Here is a 16,410-nt window from a genome sequence, read left to right on the forward strand (position 1 = left end):
TGTTAGATGCTGTTACAATGTTATGCTGGGCATATACGATCACTGGTAACCCATCGTTGCCGGCAATACTTCTCTGTAAACCATGTACCACCCCATTCATTCCTGCCCACCACCATAATAACTGTCACTAAAACAGAAAAAAAAAAAAAAGAAAAACTTCCCTTATCTTCGCTTACGTCAGCACGATAATCACCCAAATTTGCCCAAATTTCCACCAAAACCATCAAATGATCGCTACACAACTGGCATTCAGTTTAACCTGCTCACACCAACGAGGAGTCCCAGGCATCTCGCCAATCTGTTGCCAAATCGTGTGCACAAGTCAAACTACGATCATCATGTCAAATCAGGACACCCAACCTACAATATTCGACTCTTTCTTACGGACCATAGAGTCGAACTTGTATCTACCGGCTGGCTTCTGCGACTCTTCTGTTAATTCTGCCAACACATTCTCTTCCGCTAAAGATTCGAGCATTCTGCAGCTCACCGGGAAACTATCAAAGCTTAATGTGGCCCAACGACAGCTTCGGTTTGACATTACTGCTGATGCGACGATTCTCAATTGTGGTTGTATAATATCAGAGCATCTTGCATTGACATGTTTGAAATCGTCAACCAATAAATTCCAATGTCCTGCGTGCGGTGATTCCAAATCTTCTATATTGGGCCCAGTTTTGCCCCTCAGAAATCTCTACCAGCAAATCCAGAAATTCAAGAAAATGGAAATCCCAGACTTTGCGTCATCTGTTTGCTCGGAATTTGAAAAATCAGAGAGTATGACGAGCTCCAAGTCTCGAAGACTATCCATTTCCAATGTTAAAACCAATAATAACCCTACAGCACCTTCTAAAAAAAGTAGCAGCTTCACCGATAATTATTCAAGACTCAGTTCTCGAACTACCAGGAAACGTAAAGTTTCATTGTTATCTTTATTTCAAGAAACTGCCCTCAAATTAAAAGATGAAGAATATCAACATCAATTAAAAGATGAAGATATGAATACCCAATTCGATTTGTATGAAAGTCGTCAAAGCTCAGAATCGATGACATTGGCAAACACCGCTCCACCACCAGATGACGATGCTTCATCCAAACATCATGGAAACCTGTTCAGTTCACAAACAGACCTCATGGGGACCACTGACCTTGATTCCAATTCCCAGGGTATCAGTCTGTCTCCAAAAACCACGAGATTTTCCGGATCATTGGGCCGTACTGCATCCCAGATATCCAATAATACGGCCCCTGATACTATTTCTGGAATGTCTTTGAGCTCGGTGACCAGTAAAACCTTGAATTTCCGAAAAACAAGTTCGAGTACCGGTGCTGCTTCTAGTCACCACCAACACATTCCTGCACCAATTTCCATTCCTAAGGCTAATAACAACTTAGCTGCTAGTAGTGGTGTATGGTCTGCCACCTCTGATTTATTTGCCTCTGCATCGAGTGGTAATACACCCAGCTCGGCCTATTTGGCCGGCACGTCACCATCAGTCAAGGATAGCGACTCAATTAGATATGGTAACAGTAGCTACAGTTATTCCAACAGCTCGTTTGCGACCCCTCAAGAAGAATTTAGCAAAGAAATCCGGTTTGTCAATAACTTCCCAGTGTATAGAAAACGATTCCAATATTCTACCCAATCTTCCAAAGTTAAGTCTTTATTGAAAAGATCGGACTTTATTGGCACTGGCATCTCCCCTGATGCCACAAAATTTGCCCTTATTGACGATAAAAAGTGGTTGGTATATAACATCGATGCCGATTCCAACTCACCCCCTACATTACTATGTTGCGGAAAAAACAATGGTTTTTATGGAGAGAATTTCGAGAACTTGATGAAATTGAACCCAAAATTCTATCCAGAAGAAAAAACCAAAATGGTACTTGGTGATGAACCGGCCCGTGAAATGATTGAAAAGGGTAATTGGACGTTCGAATACTGTGCCCTTGGTAATAATTATCTTGTGATTGCTGGTAAGAGAATCATCAAAGTGTTTGATTTGCGACGCCATGGGAAACCGGTGTACACTTATAACATTGATTTGCCAGTTAGGTGTCTTGACATTTCCGCTAATGATCAGTTCATTGCATGTGGGTTAACAGGGAAAGACATGGTAACTGATACTGAAGGAAGTTTGATAATGTTGTTTGAATTGTTTGAAGAAGAAATACGGGCCGTTAACAATGCTGAGTTGTTCATGGGGAACATTTCTGGGTCTGATAGAAATACTGGTTTCCCTAGTAGTGTATTCTCTAATGCTACCTCTTCCTTGATTACTCTCCATTATAAAGACCCCATCAATGTGGTAAAATTCTCTGATGATGCCAAATTGCTTGCGGTATCCACTGCATTGGAATCCCGTTTCATGGTGATTGATATCTCTAAGCCTAGTAAACCAAGGCTTGTTATGAAGGCTAGCCGAAAACTTGATACTTCGTATGAAAGTGAAGGGATTACCGATCTAAGCTTCTTTGGATATAATAACAAATACATTGCGTTGTCAAGTGTGGCATTCAACGCCCCGCTGTTGATTCTTCAAACCAGAATTGGCAATCTCAAAGAATGGGACCTGGTGGCCCATCCTAGGATGTTGATGAAGTTGGAAGAAATTGGATCACTGGTCCATAAGTGCTGTGCTTCTCCTCGTGATGATGCCTGTGCGTTCCTTACAAAGAAAGGACTGGTATACATTGTGCACGTCAATAAAAATTTTGAACGTAAAAGATTGGTATCTACCGGTGATGTTATGAGTGCCACTAAAAAGAGTGAGGCTGCGAGTTTACGATTCTCAAAGGATGGCTACAAATTATATGTGGTTGATCGGAAGGGAATATTGTATATTGAAGATTTTGTTGCTGGTACCCCTCAAAATCATGATGTTAGTAAATGTAAATCGATAACTTGAGTCTCTGGTTTCCAATTAGATTGCTGTTGTTGCTGTTTTTTTTTTTTGTATTTTTCCTTTTTTTATTTTATTCTTCAGTGTTTGCTCAGCTTTATTTTATTTTCCAATTTTTTGATTCGATTCCCTTTTCGTTAACTCTGTTTGCGTTTTTTTTTTTTTAATTATTCGAAATTTGCTATTACTATTTGAATCCTCCTGTTCTTTTTATCATTTGCCCTGTCATAGTCAATTTGCTGTATTCTTTTTACTTGTTATTATTGCTATTATTTTATCATCTCTTATATCACAATTTTCCTATTTTTTCAGTTCCTTTTAGTTCTTTTCTTAGTTAGTGGTGTGCATAGATTGGCACTGCCCTTCGTGATTCATTAGTTATTTTACTGATTTCTTATTATCCCCAAAAAATTATTGTTTGTAAAATTTGGGAAATTCAACGGTGACTGATTATTTCTAGAGCCATTAATTATAGTTTATCGTTCTGGCTACATTCTGCGTACAAAGCGTCGAAAGGAAAGGAAAGCAAGCTAGTGCCCCGTCGCTAAAAATTGCTACGGATAGCGGGGCGCGTTTCCCGCGGTGGGTGACCAGCTATCAACACCATTTATATCCTGATTTCTCTCATTCACCTGAAGTTTTTGAATTTTTATTCTTATCTCACATTATTAACCATCATTATTTTTCAATTTTTTTTTCTCTCCTTCTATGGCCCTTGCTTCTAGAGTAACTACACACTGCAGGCCTCGCTGCCTCGCTACCTCCAGGTTGGTGTCAAACTATTGTTCCAAGAATTTGATACAATACCAGTCTAATCAACAACGCCAGTTTTCCCATAACTCTTCGCCCAAGACTATCCAAACATTGGCTGCCACCGATGCTCATAACGGTAGCAAGAATAGTGAATCAGCTTCTAAGCTCAGGTATCTTGAGACTTTGCCAACAAGTGATTTGATTTCTTATCTATTCATTGGTCTTGCGACCACCAACCGTGCCACTTTGAATTTGGTGGTCAAGCTTTTCCCATATATCCCAATGCCTTTAATCAAGACTTTTGTCTCCAAGATTTACTGCGGCGGTGACACTGCTGGGGAAACCGTGGTCACTGGTAAGAAACTTGCTGCTAGAGGTATCAACAACATGATGCTTTCTTTTACTTTGGAAGATGCTGAAGGTACCAAAAACTTGGATATCAACCATGTTGTTGGTGAAACCATCAAGAGTATCGATTCGATCTTGATCCCTCACACCGAATCCGTGTTTGCTAATATCGTTGCTAATGGTGGTATCATCAACCAAGCTCCTGCTGCGTATATTGCTTTGAAGCCTAGTGCCTTGGTGGCCAACCCTGCTGATGTGATGAGAAATTGGCAAAACCCAGAATTCAAGCCACAATGGGACAACTTGGTGGGTAACTTGTCAAAGATTTGTCAACACATTTACAAACGTAATGCCGAATTAGCTGCCAAGTATCCCGACAGAACCGCCCCAGCTTTGGTTGCCGTGGTTGATGCTGAAAAGTTTGAATTGCAGCAGGCGGTTTATGATCTCCAAAGAACCCTCTTCAAAAAGTTCAATCCTTTGGATAAGCCAGCGTGTGTTGTTGGTACTGTGCAAATGTACTTGAAGCAATCTTACGATATTATCGTTAATGAAAAGAAACTTGGTCAAGAGCAAGGTTATAAAGTCGGGCTCAAGTTGGTCAGAGGCGCTTATATTCATTCTGAACCTGACAGAGGAGTCATTCACGATACCAAGTCTGACACCGATGTTAATTACAACCGTGGGATTAAATATTCTATAGAAGACCTTTTCAGTGGTAAAGACGCAACTATTGATCATTTGGTGATTGCCTCTCACAACCGTGATTCCATGTTGAACGCTACTGATTTATTGGAAAAATACGGCAAAGCCAGCGATTTGAAATACAGAATCACTTTGGCCCAATTGTTAGGAATGGCCGATGATATTACTTATGATTTGATCACTAACCACAATGTCACCAATATTATCAAGTATGTTCCATGGGGACCACCATTGGAAACCAAAGACTATCTTAGAAGAAGATTAGAAGAAAACGGTGATGCGGTGAGAAATGATAATGGGTTGCCTTTGGTTAAAGGGGTTCTCAGTGCCATTTTTAAGAGATTGTTTAAATGATTGATTTTTTATTTTTTAGCTTATTTTTTGTTTTTTATTAGAACTTGCTATTTTCTGCTCTTATAAAGCTTTGATTTTTGCTTTTTTTTGTTTTTACTATACCACATATATTAATACTAAATGAATAAACTAATATTGTAGCATTTGCACTCCAAAGTGTCGTAAAACATCCCTCTAGTAATTAAAGTAATTAAAGTATATGACGAAGTTACAGCCAACTAAGAGGATACTATCAAAATTAGACATTTCAATAACAGAAACAACCCATTATTTAGTATTTACCGAGTGCTTTCTGAGGAAGTCGGCATCTACAGATCACAGACCCCAAGTCTAGTACCTATAGGTATATATATCTATATATATACTCAGCTTCACAGAATGTACTACCACAATAAATCACACAGCCTATATCACGCCAAAAAGCAAACTCCGAAAAATAAATAAAAAAGTCAACACGTGATATTTCCACACACACACAAAAAAAAAAAGAATACCAAAACCAAATAAAAGAGAGCGAAAACTAGCCAAATATTAAGAAAGAAAAAAAAAATCCATTTAGCAGGAGAAAATTAGCAAACGGGTGCAAAAAAAATGAAACCCACCCAACATATAAATAACGCTTCTGACGAAATCTTTCAAATAATATCGAACTCTGAGATGGTTTCAATTTCGGTCAAGGCACGGGAAATCTCTGCCATATCCATTGAATCAGCATCGACAAACGCCTCTTCTGTAATCTTGACATTTTCCTCTGTCAATTCTCGTTCCTGCAATTTCTTTGCCTTCACTTTGGCTTTTCTTCTTCTTCTCTTCAAGGCAACGCCTGGAACTCGGAACGGCACATCTAATATTTTGATGTTTGTCAAGAAGTTGGTGGTGAAGTCCGCAATTGACACATTTTGCGAAACGTTAACCACATGCATCTCCTTATCGTACCCCTTTTCTGCGCCAATGGTCACGGACCTCGCCATTCCCTGGCTAACATCAAGATACTCGTTCAATAACTTAGTAATGATAGGATACTCAGACCAAATACCAGCTTGTAGGAATCTAATGAACGTTTCAATTGGCCATTTGAGACCAGTGAACTGTTTCAACATGAAGCAGCATTCCACAAAGTCCTCGTACTCGTAGCAACGACGGTGCAGGGTCAATTGCGAGAGCTCGTGGCGGATTGATTTGAGCTGCTTCTTAGATGAACGAGAGCTACCGGTGAATATTGTGGCCATGGTGTCTGTGAAGCAAAAGAGATGGGATTCTTAAACAATAAAAAAAAAAAAAATGCTCATCGCTTTGGTCCTGAATTAATGAGAGTTTTGGCACATTTTTGTTTTGATCATCTTATTCGGTTGATGTACCGGGTAACTCACAGAGGGGGAACCTCTCCCCGATCATCACACAAAATTACTTTACAACAGCCAAAAAGCTGGGACTCGGTGATTAAAAAACATCAGTATTTGTTGAGTATAAATAAAGACCCACTGAGAAGCTTAGAAATGCTTGATGTTAGGCTACGGCTTCGAGACGCAATCATTGCAGGCAATGTTGTTGTCGTGAAACGTCTTCTACGACGGTTTCCCCAGCATCTAAAGAATATCAATCCCGATAATGGCTGGTCTTCGCTTCATTATGCTGGATATTATGGCCACTATATCCTATGCACCCATTTGGTCAGCTTGGGGCATGATCGGGATGAAATTTCTCTTAACTTTGAAAATAATGCCCCTATCCATACCACCGTCTTGAGTGGGAATCACCAAACACTACTTATGATCCTCCAAGCGTTTCCCGATTCCCTTGATTTAAAAGGTGAGAAGCTAAGGTCTCCCCTTCATATGGCAGCAGTTTTGAACTTCGGTAATTGTGTGGATATGCTCATTGAAAAGGGAGCAAATATCAACGCGATTGATTTACTAGGAAACACCCCTCTTCATTTGGCAATGATGTATGGTAGTAAAGAATGTATAAAACTGTTGATGGTCCATAATGCTTACATTGATATCAGAAATGCCGAAGGTTGGCTACCGGTAGAGGTGGCAAGAGATCTTGCAACAGAACAGTGGTTTAATGAATTAAAGGAGGAATTGATTTCAACAAAATACAAGCCAGTGTCGGTCATTGATATCAAGAGATCAGCGACATTACCTAGTGACCTGATGTCGCCAATATCCAGTCCAAGCTACAATATCTTTTCCAATTATCAATCGGCGATTTCAAATGTCTCTTCTGCCAGTTCAATTTCACAACCAACTTTCCAAAAAATAACCAGAACCAATAGTGATTTAGATAAGCTTTTAGAAAAGCCGATCACCGACTTCACTATCAATTATAAACCAGCTAAAAGCTCTCCAAAGGGTAGAAAGCATTCTAATTCTTCTCCAGGAGTATTATCGTCCTTCCATGATAGGGAGAGCATACTACTTGCCGATGATAGTATTGAAGAGGAACCCCACTCACCAACTGCTAGTGGCTCCCCATCAACTATTCATTCAAACAGCACTTCGGAGCTTGGATCTATGGTATCACCTTTGTTTCCTCCTTCGATACCCCCAGCTCCAGGAAATTTCCTCCCTTCTCCAGGGAGGTCTACTGGAAATTATGAGCAAACAAATAGCGGGGGAAGCTCACCTCTTAAACCAGTGGAATTCGTTTCAAAACGTCAAACAGAACGCAAGGTACGAGTGGCCCCAGTTAAGATTATTACGCAAACTCGCCCAGCGCGTTCCAACAGTAATGAAGTGTACAATTCTCGAAAAATAATTTCTCAAACCAGAATGCATTCCAATTCGGTAGGAAGCCAGCTGCTTCATAATGCTATAATTAACATTGGTATTAATGGTCCTACTGGAGGTCTTTCTGTCCTTGCTGCGTCACCAAAACTAAAAGGTTCCAAAAGCTCATCAGTCCTCAACTCTCCTGAGAAAGATACTAAGCAGCAAAACTTGCTTTTAAGTGCCAACGGCACTCGCTCTAGGGCCAGTAGTGTACAGAATATGATCAACACCCCTGGGAGATATCGCTCCAATACGATTTTATCATACAATAGTGCAGTATCTGATAGTAAATCTAAACAAAGCACTACAAACAATACACCAAAGAATATTGTGATCGGGGGTTTCCAAGATAATAGAGGTGGTAACAAGAGACCTGATGTTGCTTTTAGTGGTGCTGCTGATCAACAAGAACTTTCTTCTGAACCACCACAACTAGAGAGAAGATCATCAAATTCGCTCAATGATTTAATGTGTGATTTGAATAATAATAACGATATCACTGATAAGTATAAAAATGAAAACAGCCATGATTCAAGTTTAGGAACTCATATTATTCAACATTCGGATGATGAGCATGCTGATGATAGTGGTACTGATGTGGATTCGAGTGATGGAGAAGAGGATGGTGGTGAGTCGCCGACCAGACAAACGGCTAGGGCTTTTAACAATATATTAGTGCCCCGCAATAAGATTTTTGTAAATGGTGATGAAGTACACGGTGATGAGACGAACACAAACATTACATTCAATCCAACAAGCGTTTCCAATTCTTTGAGCCCTGAAAAAATAGTTGGCGACCAATTGAATTTTGCAGTTAAGAATCTTCGCAATACCCCGGCCCATCAAGAATTGGCGAAATTCTACTCTCCTAATATTGTTAACGACGATTCACAAGCCCAGTTCGCGTCTATTGATGAATTTAGCGGAGTTTCTTCAGGCTTGAGTACCGCTCATGATGCAGTGAATCCATTTATGGAACCTAAGGATATCATTGGCGAAACCTATCGTCGTCAAAATGGTTCCAATTCATCATTGGGTAACCACCATGAAAATGCTAGCTCAGAACATTTTGATGATATGGGACTTGTAATAGGTGCTGGAGGAAGTAAGAGAAGTTCGATTTTGGCGGTGCCTATTATGAGTATGCAACGTAGGCGAATTGAGGATAGTGATGATGGTGATTGAACTGATATTCCGGGTGAATGATCCCTGATTGATGAAATAATTTTAACTCATGTAATTTATTTGTTGTTTTTTTGTTTTGTTTTTTCATATGCTGGCTACGTGCATCAGCGTTTGCCTTGTCATTATCCAAAGTTTGTAGACAAATTTATTTTCTTGGTTGTTATATTAGACATGGATTTATAATATAGTGATTTTTTCAAATAATGGAATGTATCAACAAAAACAATTTGTAGGTAATAAACAAATCTACTCAAAAAAAAAAAAAAAAAAATTAATGGTTTGAAACTTGCGAATCAATGTTGAGCAGCATCCACGGTGAAGGCTTTTCTTTCATCTGTATTACTGAATTACAGTATATAAGAGAGAATATATAATATTATATATTCATGATAAGCCACTATGGGCCACTGCACTATATTATAACGGTAGATGTCTATAAATCATACAACTATTATTTTCCTATAATTTTGGAACAACAAGATGGAAACATTCATATTTAAAGACAGCACAAAAATACTCTTCATTCGTTTTATGGTAATTTCCAAAGGTACCCCATTCTCTAAAACTATCAGAAAAATGCGTGCTGAGCAAATATTGATTGTCAGTCACTCTTCATGACTCAAATTTATTAAATCTTGGCAGTACATCATCAAACCATTAATACATCACAAGAACGACGGGGATGAAAAGGACATCATCACCACGCAAGATCAGCTCCATTGTCTGAGTTTTTTTCCCTGGTTGTCTCTACTTCAGTTTCTTCACGGTTTTTAGTATCGGATTCTCCATCTCTGCGAGTGGATGTTTCATGATTCTCATTATCTGATTTCTTGCTTCGGTCTTTGTGAGATCCACTTCTGTGCCTATGATGTGACTCGTATTTAGATCTTTCCTCTTTATATCTGTCTTTAGATCGTTCCTCTTTATATCTGTCTTTAGATCGTTCCTCTTTATATCTGTCGCTTGATACTTCGCTCAGTTTGCGTGACAGACGGTGGGAGTGCCCATGGTGATGGCGCTCTCTATCACTTCTAGACAGCAGATGATAGCGCCTCTCACGACTTCTATCACGATTATACTCTTTATGGCGGTGACCATGACGACTCCTGCTGCTGTCATTTCTTTCTGATCTATTTGATCTATGATCTTTGTCAGTAATTCTATGTTTCTGGTCCACAGTATTTGATCCTGCTGTTGATTCTTTCGCAGCATCACCTTCATAATTAACAAAATCTTTGAGCATTTCGTTCCTTATTCGTCTATCAAACTCATTGAGGATCTCATTTCCATCATCATCCAATTGGACTTTGTAATAACAATGATCCACCCGAATTGTTCGATCTTGAAGAGTGATCCCATTCAAATTATCCACCGCCAATACCGTGCTAAGCTGATCCTCATATTTGAGAAACGCAAACCTCTTTGATTCTTGGGTCTCTCGATCTCTAACAAGTTTTATTTCTGTAGGAACTCCGAACTGGGAGAATACAGTCAATATTTGTTCCTCGGTGAACGGCTGAGGCAAGTTACCAATGAAAATGTAGGCGGAATCATTATATTCTTGATGCCATGAAGCTTGAAAAGGGATATTATTTCGTAGTTCTGTTTCAGTTAACTTGGTTATCTGCTGTGTAGTGCTCATATTTGGTAATTGCTTCCTCACAAAGTCGGCAATAGTTGTGTTATATATAATATATTATAATTACAGCTATAGCTATCTCTATTATCGCGATGAGTTTATAATTTTTTCTCTCGCACCTGGGCAGCTAACCTGCATGAAGCTACATAAATTCGAATTCAGTAAAAACTTGGGTTGGTTATCGATATCTATATATATATATATATTACAGGAATAAAAGTTGTATAAAAGAATGATAAAAGAATGATAAAAGAATGATAAAAGAATGATAAAAGAATGATAAAAGAATGATAAAAGAATGATAAAAGAATGATTAAATAGTTGGTGCTCGGGCGTTGTTTCAACAAGCTAGTTATCGGGATGATTTTGCAAACTATTTTCCCGAAGACATGAGCAGCAAGACAAAAATATCCACTGAATTGTTTGCTACTATAATTATCGTTGATGTTACTTATCTTGATTTTAATTTACTCATAATCTTTGCGTGTGTTAGTCTCAAAGTCCGATCTTTTTTAGCTCATTCTCCGAAGCTTTTGTCACCATTTGTGAACCGTATTAACAATAAAATAGAGAAAAAAAGCGATGAAAAAACAATCAAATTCAGGGAAGGTGTGCGCTTTGAATTAGGTGCTCGATAAAACGTTCCCAATTGTCTTGAATTTTAAGCGTCGATCCTGCAGATCTGAATAAATGTCACTCTATCCAGCGTCCCTTGGGCTGACACTAAACCGGTAATTTACAATTTTTTTTTTTTTATAAGATTCATAGATCCTAGACTATATGTTGTGATAGATAAGAAAACTATAATAAAAACCAAAATGCCTCCACCGAGGAAAGAAACTAAAAGAGATCAGATGTCAAGCTTTGGAAAATTGTTGAGAGAAAACCCAGTTCTCGAGCTTTTGACGTAGGTTTCAATCGATATTAATATAAGATATTCTAGGCCTTACGGTCCCAGATATTCCTACATTGTTACTTCAGTTATTGACTTCTTATCTAAGTACGTTTTTGATTTCTTTAAATGGTTCAATATGTCTTCCTAAGAACATGGTGGAACTAGAAGTTTTGACTGATTCTGTGAATGGGAATGATGTGGCTCTTGGAGATGACTGTACTGAGAATGCGGAGGATGAGGACGAGGAAAGCAATGGCCAGGAAAGTGGTATTGATGCTGACGATGTTGAAGGCGAGGGTAGTGACACTGGAACCAGATCCAGTGTGATGGTCATTCTAGATCTATTATCATCCCTGGGTATCTAATCATTTCTTGAAGATCTTATTGTTGCTGGAATTGGTTAGTTGCTGTCTGCTGCTTGTTATAATTTTCCTTCAGTTTGCTTCAGCTGTCGGGATTTTTTTTTTTTTTATTGATAGCAATTTTAGTTTTTCCTTCCTAATTTCTCAATTATAAATAGCAACAAAATGAGGTCCCAAAAAAGAATAAAAAAAAAAGATGTGAATTTGCTCAATTGTCATTACTCTTTAATTTCTAGATCATATTTCTTGATTTTTTCCGAACTCAGCATAAATACATATCGCATAGAATGATTAATTTTCCCGGGGAATTGTTAATCAAGATTTTCAAGTTAGTTGGCAATGATAAACTATTACTTGATATCCGTGAGAATACAAACTCTGAATTTGTTGTGGAATGTGTCAATACGGTGATATTTGAAAAATTGACCTTGAAAACCATGGATCTCAATAAAATTAAGGAAGGGACTCACGTCAGATGCGCCGATAACTTGATACTAGCACTTTACCCTTGTTTTAACGATATATCTCTCGACAATTTTGAAATAAACAAAATATATAATTTCAAGAACTATGTCAAACGACTTGAGGTTCATCTTTATGATATATATCATCACGACAGTTCTGATGATATTGTCCAGTGTCAAGTTATGGGAATATTGAAATTCATTGGATCCCTTCCAGGCTTGACCGAATTATATATTACTTTCCATCAATCCCGTTTCATGGTCAACAGCTATTGGTCAAAGATTGAAGAAGGTGTATTAAATGGGAAACTAACAAGATTGACAAAATTAAATTTCAAAAGTTGTCGTGGATCAATCTATCAATCAGCAATCAGCCCATTCATCCATGTTGATCTTGATAAATTTCATCTTCCAAGTTTACAAGAATTGACATTCGAAGGGAAATTTAAAGTGTTTTCTAAGAATCTCAAAGGGCTTCCTCAATTGGAGATCGTGAACATGACAGATTCAACCTACTGCTCCGAAAACGAAGACTTGGATCCCATGATTTTATTTGTGTATTCCCTGTATCATGTACATGAACAGATTAGAGGGTTTCAACAGATTGAATCTTTAAAATTCCTCAATTTATCGGGAACCAACATCAGCAAAATTTTTGATCTTGAAAGATTTCAACAGATTCAGCATCTTAACTTATCCAGAAATAGAATTAGTGAGATAGAAAATTTGGGAGGGCTAGTTAATTTAGAAACGTTAGATTTAAACTATAATAATATCAAGATGGTTGAAGGTTTGAGTAGCTTGCAAAACTTGACCAAATTATCATTGACAAGAAATAGAATCACTGAAATTCAAAATATTAGAAAATTGAAGAGGTTGTCTGAGCTTATTTTAGATTATAATTATATTACAACTTTAGATGATTATACTGTTGAACTACCTCTGCATCTTGAATATTTATCTATTTCCTACAATAGGATTTCCCATATAGATATCGAAAGAAAATACCCTGCATTGAAATTCCTTTGCTTGGCAGGAAATAATCTTCAAATTCTTCCAAATTTAGCTTCTTTTCCAGTGTTGAATCATCTTGATGCTTCATCGAATAATATTCACGTTATTGAAGACTTGAATAGCTGTTGTGAGTTGGAAGTTCTATGCCTCTCTGATAATCGAATCCTGAAGCTTGGAAATTTAGATAATTTGATAAAGCTAAATAATCTTGATTTGAAATCTAATCAAATTGAGTCTTTGGAATTTTTGACAAATTTGGAAAATTTAAGACATCTTAGTATTTGTGGGAACAATATTTCAGAAATTGTGTTGACTGATGGTCTTAACAAGTTGGAATCTTTGAAAATTCAGTTTCAAGATCATGGTATTTCAAATATAGTCTTGAAGAATAGCTTAAACAACTTGAAGAATTTGGAAAATATCCCTTTGAGTATCGATGGACTCAACTTATCATTAGAAAATAGTTTAAACCACCTTGAGATCTTGAAAGTTCAAAATTGCAATATTGAAAGATTTTCATCCTCTAGAAGTTTGAAGAAAGCCAAGCACTTGGATTTATCTTATAATTCAATCACTTGCATTGATTATGTACAAGATTTTGAAAGCTTAAATTCCATCAAGTTAAACCATAACTCCCTTAAAAAGATACCAAAGTTTGTGAACTGCCCCAATTTAAAGTACGTCAATTTGTCAAGAAATATGATTGGAAGAATTGAAAATGTTCAAACAATCAACACTCTTGAGAAATTGTACTTGTTTTGCAATAAAATCACCCTGTCTCGAGATATCATACGTTTATTACAAGCTAAAAACGTGGAAATCTTTGCCGACATAATGAATGATTCTAGAAACGAGGTTTTAGAAAGGTTTAATGATCCCGAAACTCCTCGAAAAAAACGCAAATTATGAATAATCTTAATGTGAATAACTTGGGCCTCAATCTTGGATAGTTATGATCGGAACCTTTGTTTTTGTATTTCATTTTAACACTATTGCCATTTTCTTTCTCTTTTTTAATAGTTCTATTTGTTTCTTTCCATTGTCCCAACTATATTGTATAATAAATTATGTATCTAAATAAATTACAAACTCTTGATAAATTGATTCATAAAAATCTCAAAATGATACCTAAAATAGATAAACGAACTATATTACATTTCACCACTTTCAATGATAGTAACTGCTAGTGGATCAGGTCGATTATTTTCATTAACAGTTACACGAGATATAATTTTCACTAGCTCCTGACCTTCGATCACTTCCCCAAACACGACATGCTTTCCATCCAACTCTGGCATCATATCTAAGCAAATAAAGAACTGGCAGCCATTAGTGTTAGGCCCACTGTTGGCCATGGACACCATAAATGGCTCATGTTTAAGGGGGAATCCTTCATCAGGAAATACTAGCGACCCATATATAGTTTTAGACCCAAGACCGTTATTAGAAATGAAATCTCCAGATTGAACAATCTTATCCCTTATCACCCTATGGAAGATGCAGTTCTTGTACCCTAGAGGACGATTGTTTTCACGATACTCCCCAGTGCAAAATTGGCGGAAGTTTTCACAAGTTTTGGGAAGTTGGGATTGAAAAAGTCTAATCTTTATCCTCCCTAGTGTGGATTTACCTATATTGACATCGAAAAATACTACTGGTTCAACCATTTATAAAAGAGCTTTTGTAGAAGGTGGGATACTCTACTACATAGATGAGGGCTCTTCTAAATATTTTTTTGAAATATTTGTGTGAAAGCATAGTCATGTGATAATCTCAACATCAATAAACATTTTGGTCAATTACATCTCAATTACTGGCAATTATAGATATACTTATATTATAAAGTGTATGATAGTTAATGATATTGTCTGAACCGTTATATATTTGTAACAAATCCTTAGGATTAAGGTAATGTTTCTGCGGCGTCTGAAGAATTTGACAAGCGGTGATCTTTTTTGCTGTGCATAACATGGTTGCACAAAAACAATTTGCGATAATTCTGGCGTTTATAAATGTCTTCTGAATACGTTGCGATTTTTCATAAATGTAAAAATAAAAAATAATAAGCATCTCACACCAATATAGATAAATATTATAAAAAAATATAAATAAAAAATAACAAATTGCCAACAGTAATAATAATAGTAATAATACATCATAATTTTCAGAAAATCCTCAACTATGTCCTTAACTCCAGAAGTCGCTGATATTGACCAAGTTGTTAGACCTATAAACTCTTCAAATACTCTCCAAAGCACAGAAGCTGAGCCAAGTGTAATGTCAGAGACAATTCCTGATATTCAAATAATTGTGGATGATGACGAGTCATTTGAAAAGTAAGTGTTTTTTTACTCCTATTACGGACATGGTGAAGATTTTCACCAATTAAATCTCGATACTAACCTTTCAAAGTGCGCAAACGGGAGAAGAAGAACAAGAAGATAGTTTTGTGCCAATCTTTACATTAGAAACTCCCGAAGCATCTGAAGAAGAGGTAGATTTCAACGATTACTCCAATTCAAAGATAAGATCGAAGACTCTCAACCATTTGACAACTTATAGAGGAATACAATCCATTGCTGCCGCTGTTCCATTTCTTGAAAAATGGATCCATAATTCACAGGAAAGTATGCCAAAGACTCTTAAGACAGTGGTGAAGGTGTTTGATGTAAACATTGATATTGTTTTGGGCTCCTTGGATCACTGTATTCCCTGTAGATGTAGGGTCCGTCCTATATGTCAATTGACTAAAAAACAGCGGGAATTGAAGAAACAATGCTTGAAAAGCAGTAAAACTTTCTTGATTATTTTCGGTATTTTAGGTGCCTTGCTTGCAATAATTGGGGCTGCTATTGCCGCCTTTTTCAAATTTTCTGATGAATCACATTGACATTGGTGAGAGCTAATATATATGACAACCTGAGAGTATAATAACTGTAGAATTAGTGAGGAATTCCTTTTTGTGTCTACAATAACCACCCCTCCCACTTCCTTCCTTAACTTGTGAGAAC

General features: G+C 37.2%; 9 protein-coding genes across 9 annotated transcripts; 6 read left to right on the forward strand and 3 right to left on the reverse strand. All coding sequences in view use genetic code 12, as the record gives it.

The window, feature by feature from the left end:
- Positions 1–227: 227 nt before the first annotated feature.
- DASC09_045990 (Ptr3 protein) lies at positions 228–2,912 on the forward strand (the record flags this gene model as incomplete). Its single annotated transcript, XM_064998198.1, has 1 exon — positions 228–2,912. One exon carries the CDS (start codon positions 228–230, stop codon positions 2,910–2,912), a length of 2,685 nt encoding a protein of 894 aa, XP_064854270.1.
- Positions 2,913–3,614: 702 nt separating this feature from the next.
- On the forward strand, positions 3,615–5,066 carry PUT1 (proline dehydrogenase; the record flags this gene model as incomplete). The annotated part of the gene is made up of 1 exon (XM_064998199.1): positions 3,615–5,066. One exon carries the CDS (start codon positions 3,615–3,617, stop codon positions 5,064–5,066), a length of 1,452 nt encoding a protein of 483 aa, XP_064854271.1.
- A 635-nt stretch (positions 5,067–5,701) lies between these two features.
- On the reverse strand, positions 5,702–6,295 carry DASC09_046010 (uncharacterized protein; the record flags this gene model as incomplete). The annotated part of the gene is made up of 1 exon (XM_064998200.1): positions 5,702–6,295. The coding sequence occupies one exon, from the start codon at positions 6,293–6,295 to the stop codon at positions 5,702–5,704; it is 594 nt and encodes a 197-aa protein (XP_064854272.1).
- A 267-nt stretch (positions 6,296–6,562) lies between these two features.
- On the forward strand, positions 6,563–9,025 carry AVO2 (Avo2p; the record flags this gene model as incomplete). Its single annotated transcript, XM_064998201.1, has 1 exon — positions 6,563–9,025. The coding sequence occupies one exon, from the start codon at positions 6,563–6,565 to the stop codon at positions 9,023–9,025; it is 2,463 nt and encodes an 820-aa protein (XP_064854273.1).
- Positions 9,026–9,722: 697 nt separating this feature from the next.
- Positions 9,723–10,667, reverse strand: DASC09_046030 (U2 snRNP complex subunit IST3; the record flags this gene model as incomplete). Its single annotated transcript, XM_064998202.1, has 1 exon — positions 9,723–10,667. One exon carries the CDS (start codon positions 10,665–10,667, stop codon positions 9,723–9,725), a length of 945 nt encoding a protein of 314 aa, XP_064854274.1.
- Positions 10,668–11,482: 815 nt separating this feature from the next.
- DASC09_046040 (uncharacterized protein) lies at positions 11,483–11,924 on the forward strand (the record flags this gene model as incomplete). The annotated part of the gene is made up of 2 exons (XM_064998203.1): positions 11,483–11,571; positions 11,666–11,924. 2 exons carry the CDS (start codon positions 11,483–11,485, stop codon positions 11,922–11,924), a joined length of 348 nt encoding a protein of 115 aa, XP_064854275.1.
- A 284-nt stretch (positions 11,925–12,208) lies between these two features.
- Positions 12,209–14,308, forward strand: DASC09_046050 (leucine-rich repeat domain-containing protein; the record flags this gene model as incomplete). Its single annotated transcript, XM_064998204.1, has 1 exon — positions 12,209–14,308. One exon carries the CDS (start codon positions 12,209–12,211, stop codon positions 14,306–14,308), a length of 2,100 nt encoding a protein of 699 aa, XP_064854276.1.
- A 242-nt stretch (positions 14,309–14,550) lies between these two features.
- Positions 14,551–15,066, reverse strand: DASC09_046060 (uncharacterized protein; the record flags this gene model as incomplete). The annotated part of the gene is made up of 1 exon (XM_064998205.1): positions 14,551–15,066. The coding sequence occupies one exon, from the start codon at positions 15,064–15,066 to the stop codon at positions 14,551–14,553; it is 516 nt and encodes a 171-aa protein (XP_064854277.1).
- A 514-nt stretch (positions 15,067–15,580) lies between these two features.
- Positions 15,581–16,289, forward strand: DASC09_046070 (uncharacterized protein; the record flags this gene model as incomplete). The annotated part of the gene is made up of 2 exons (XM_064998206.1): positions 15,581–15,735; positions 15,812–16,289. The coding sequence occupies 2 exons, from the start codon at positions 15,581–15,583 to the stop codon at positions 16,287–16,289; spliced, it is 633 nt and encodes a 210-aa protein (XP_064854278.1).
- Positions 16,290–16,410: the final 121 nt, after the last annotated feature.

The sequence above is a fragment of the Saccharomycopsis crataegensis genome (assembly GCF_037102585.1).
Source record: "Saccharomycopsis crataegensis DNA, jcf7180000000084, whole genome shotgun sequence".
Lineage (NCBI taxonomy): Eukaryota > Fungi > Ascomycota > Saccharomycetes > Ascoideales > Saccharomycopsidaceae > Saccharomycopsis > Saccharomycopsis crataegensis.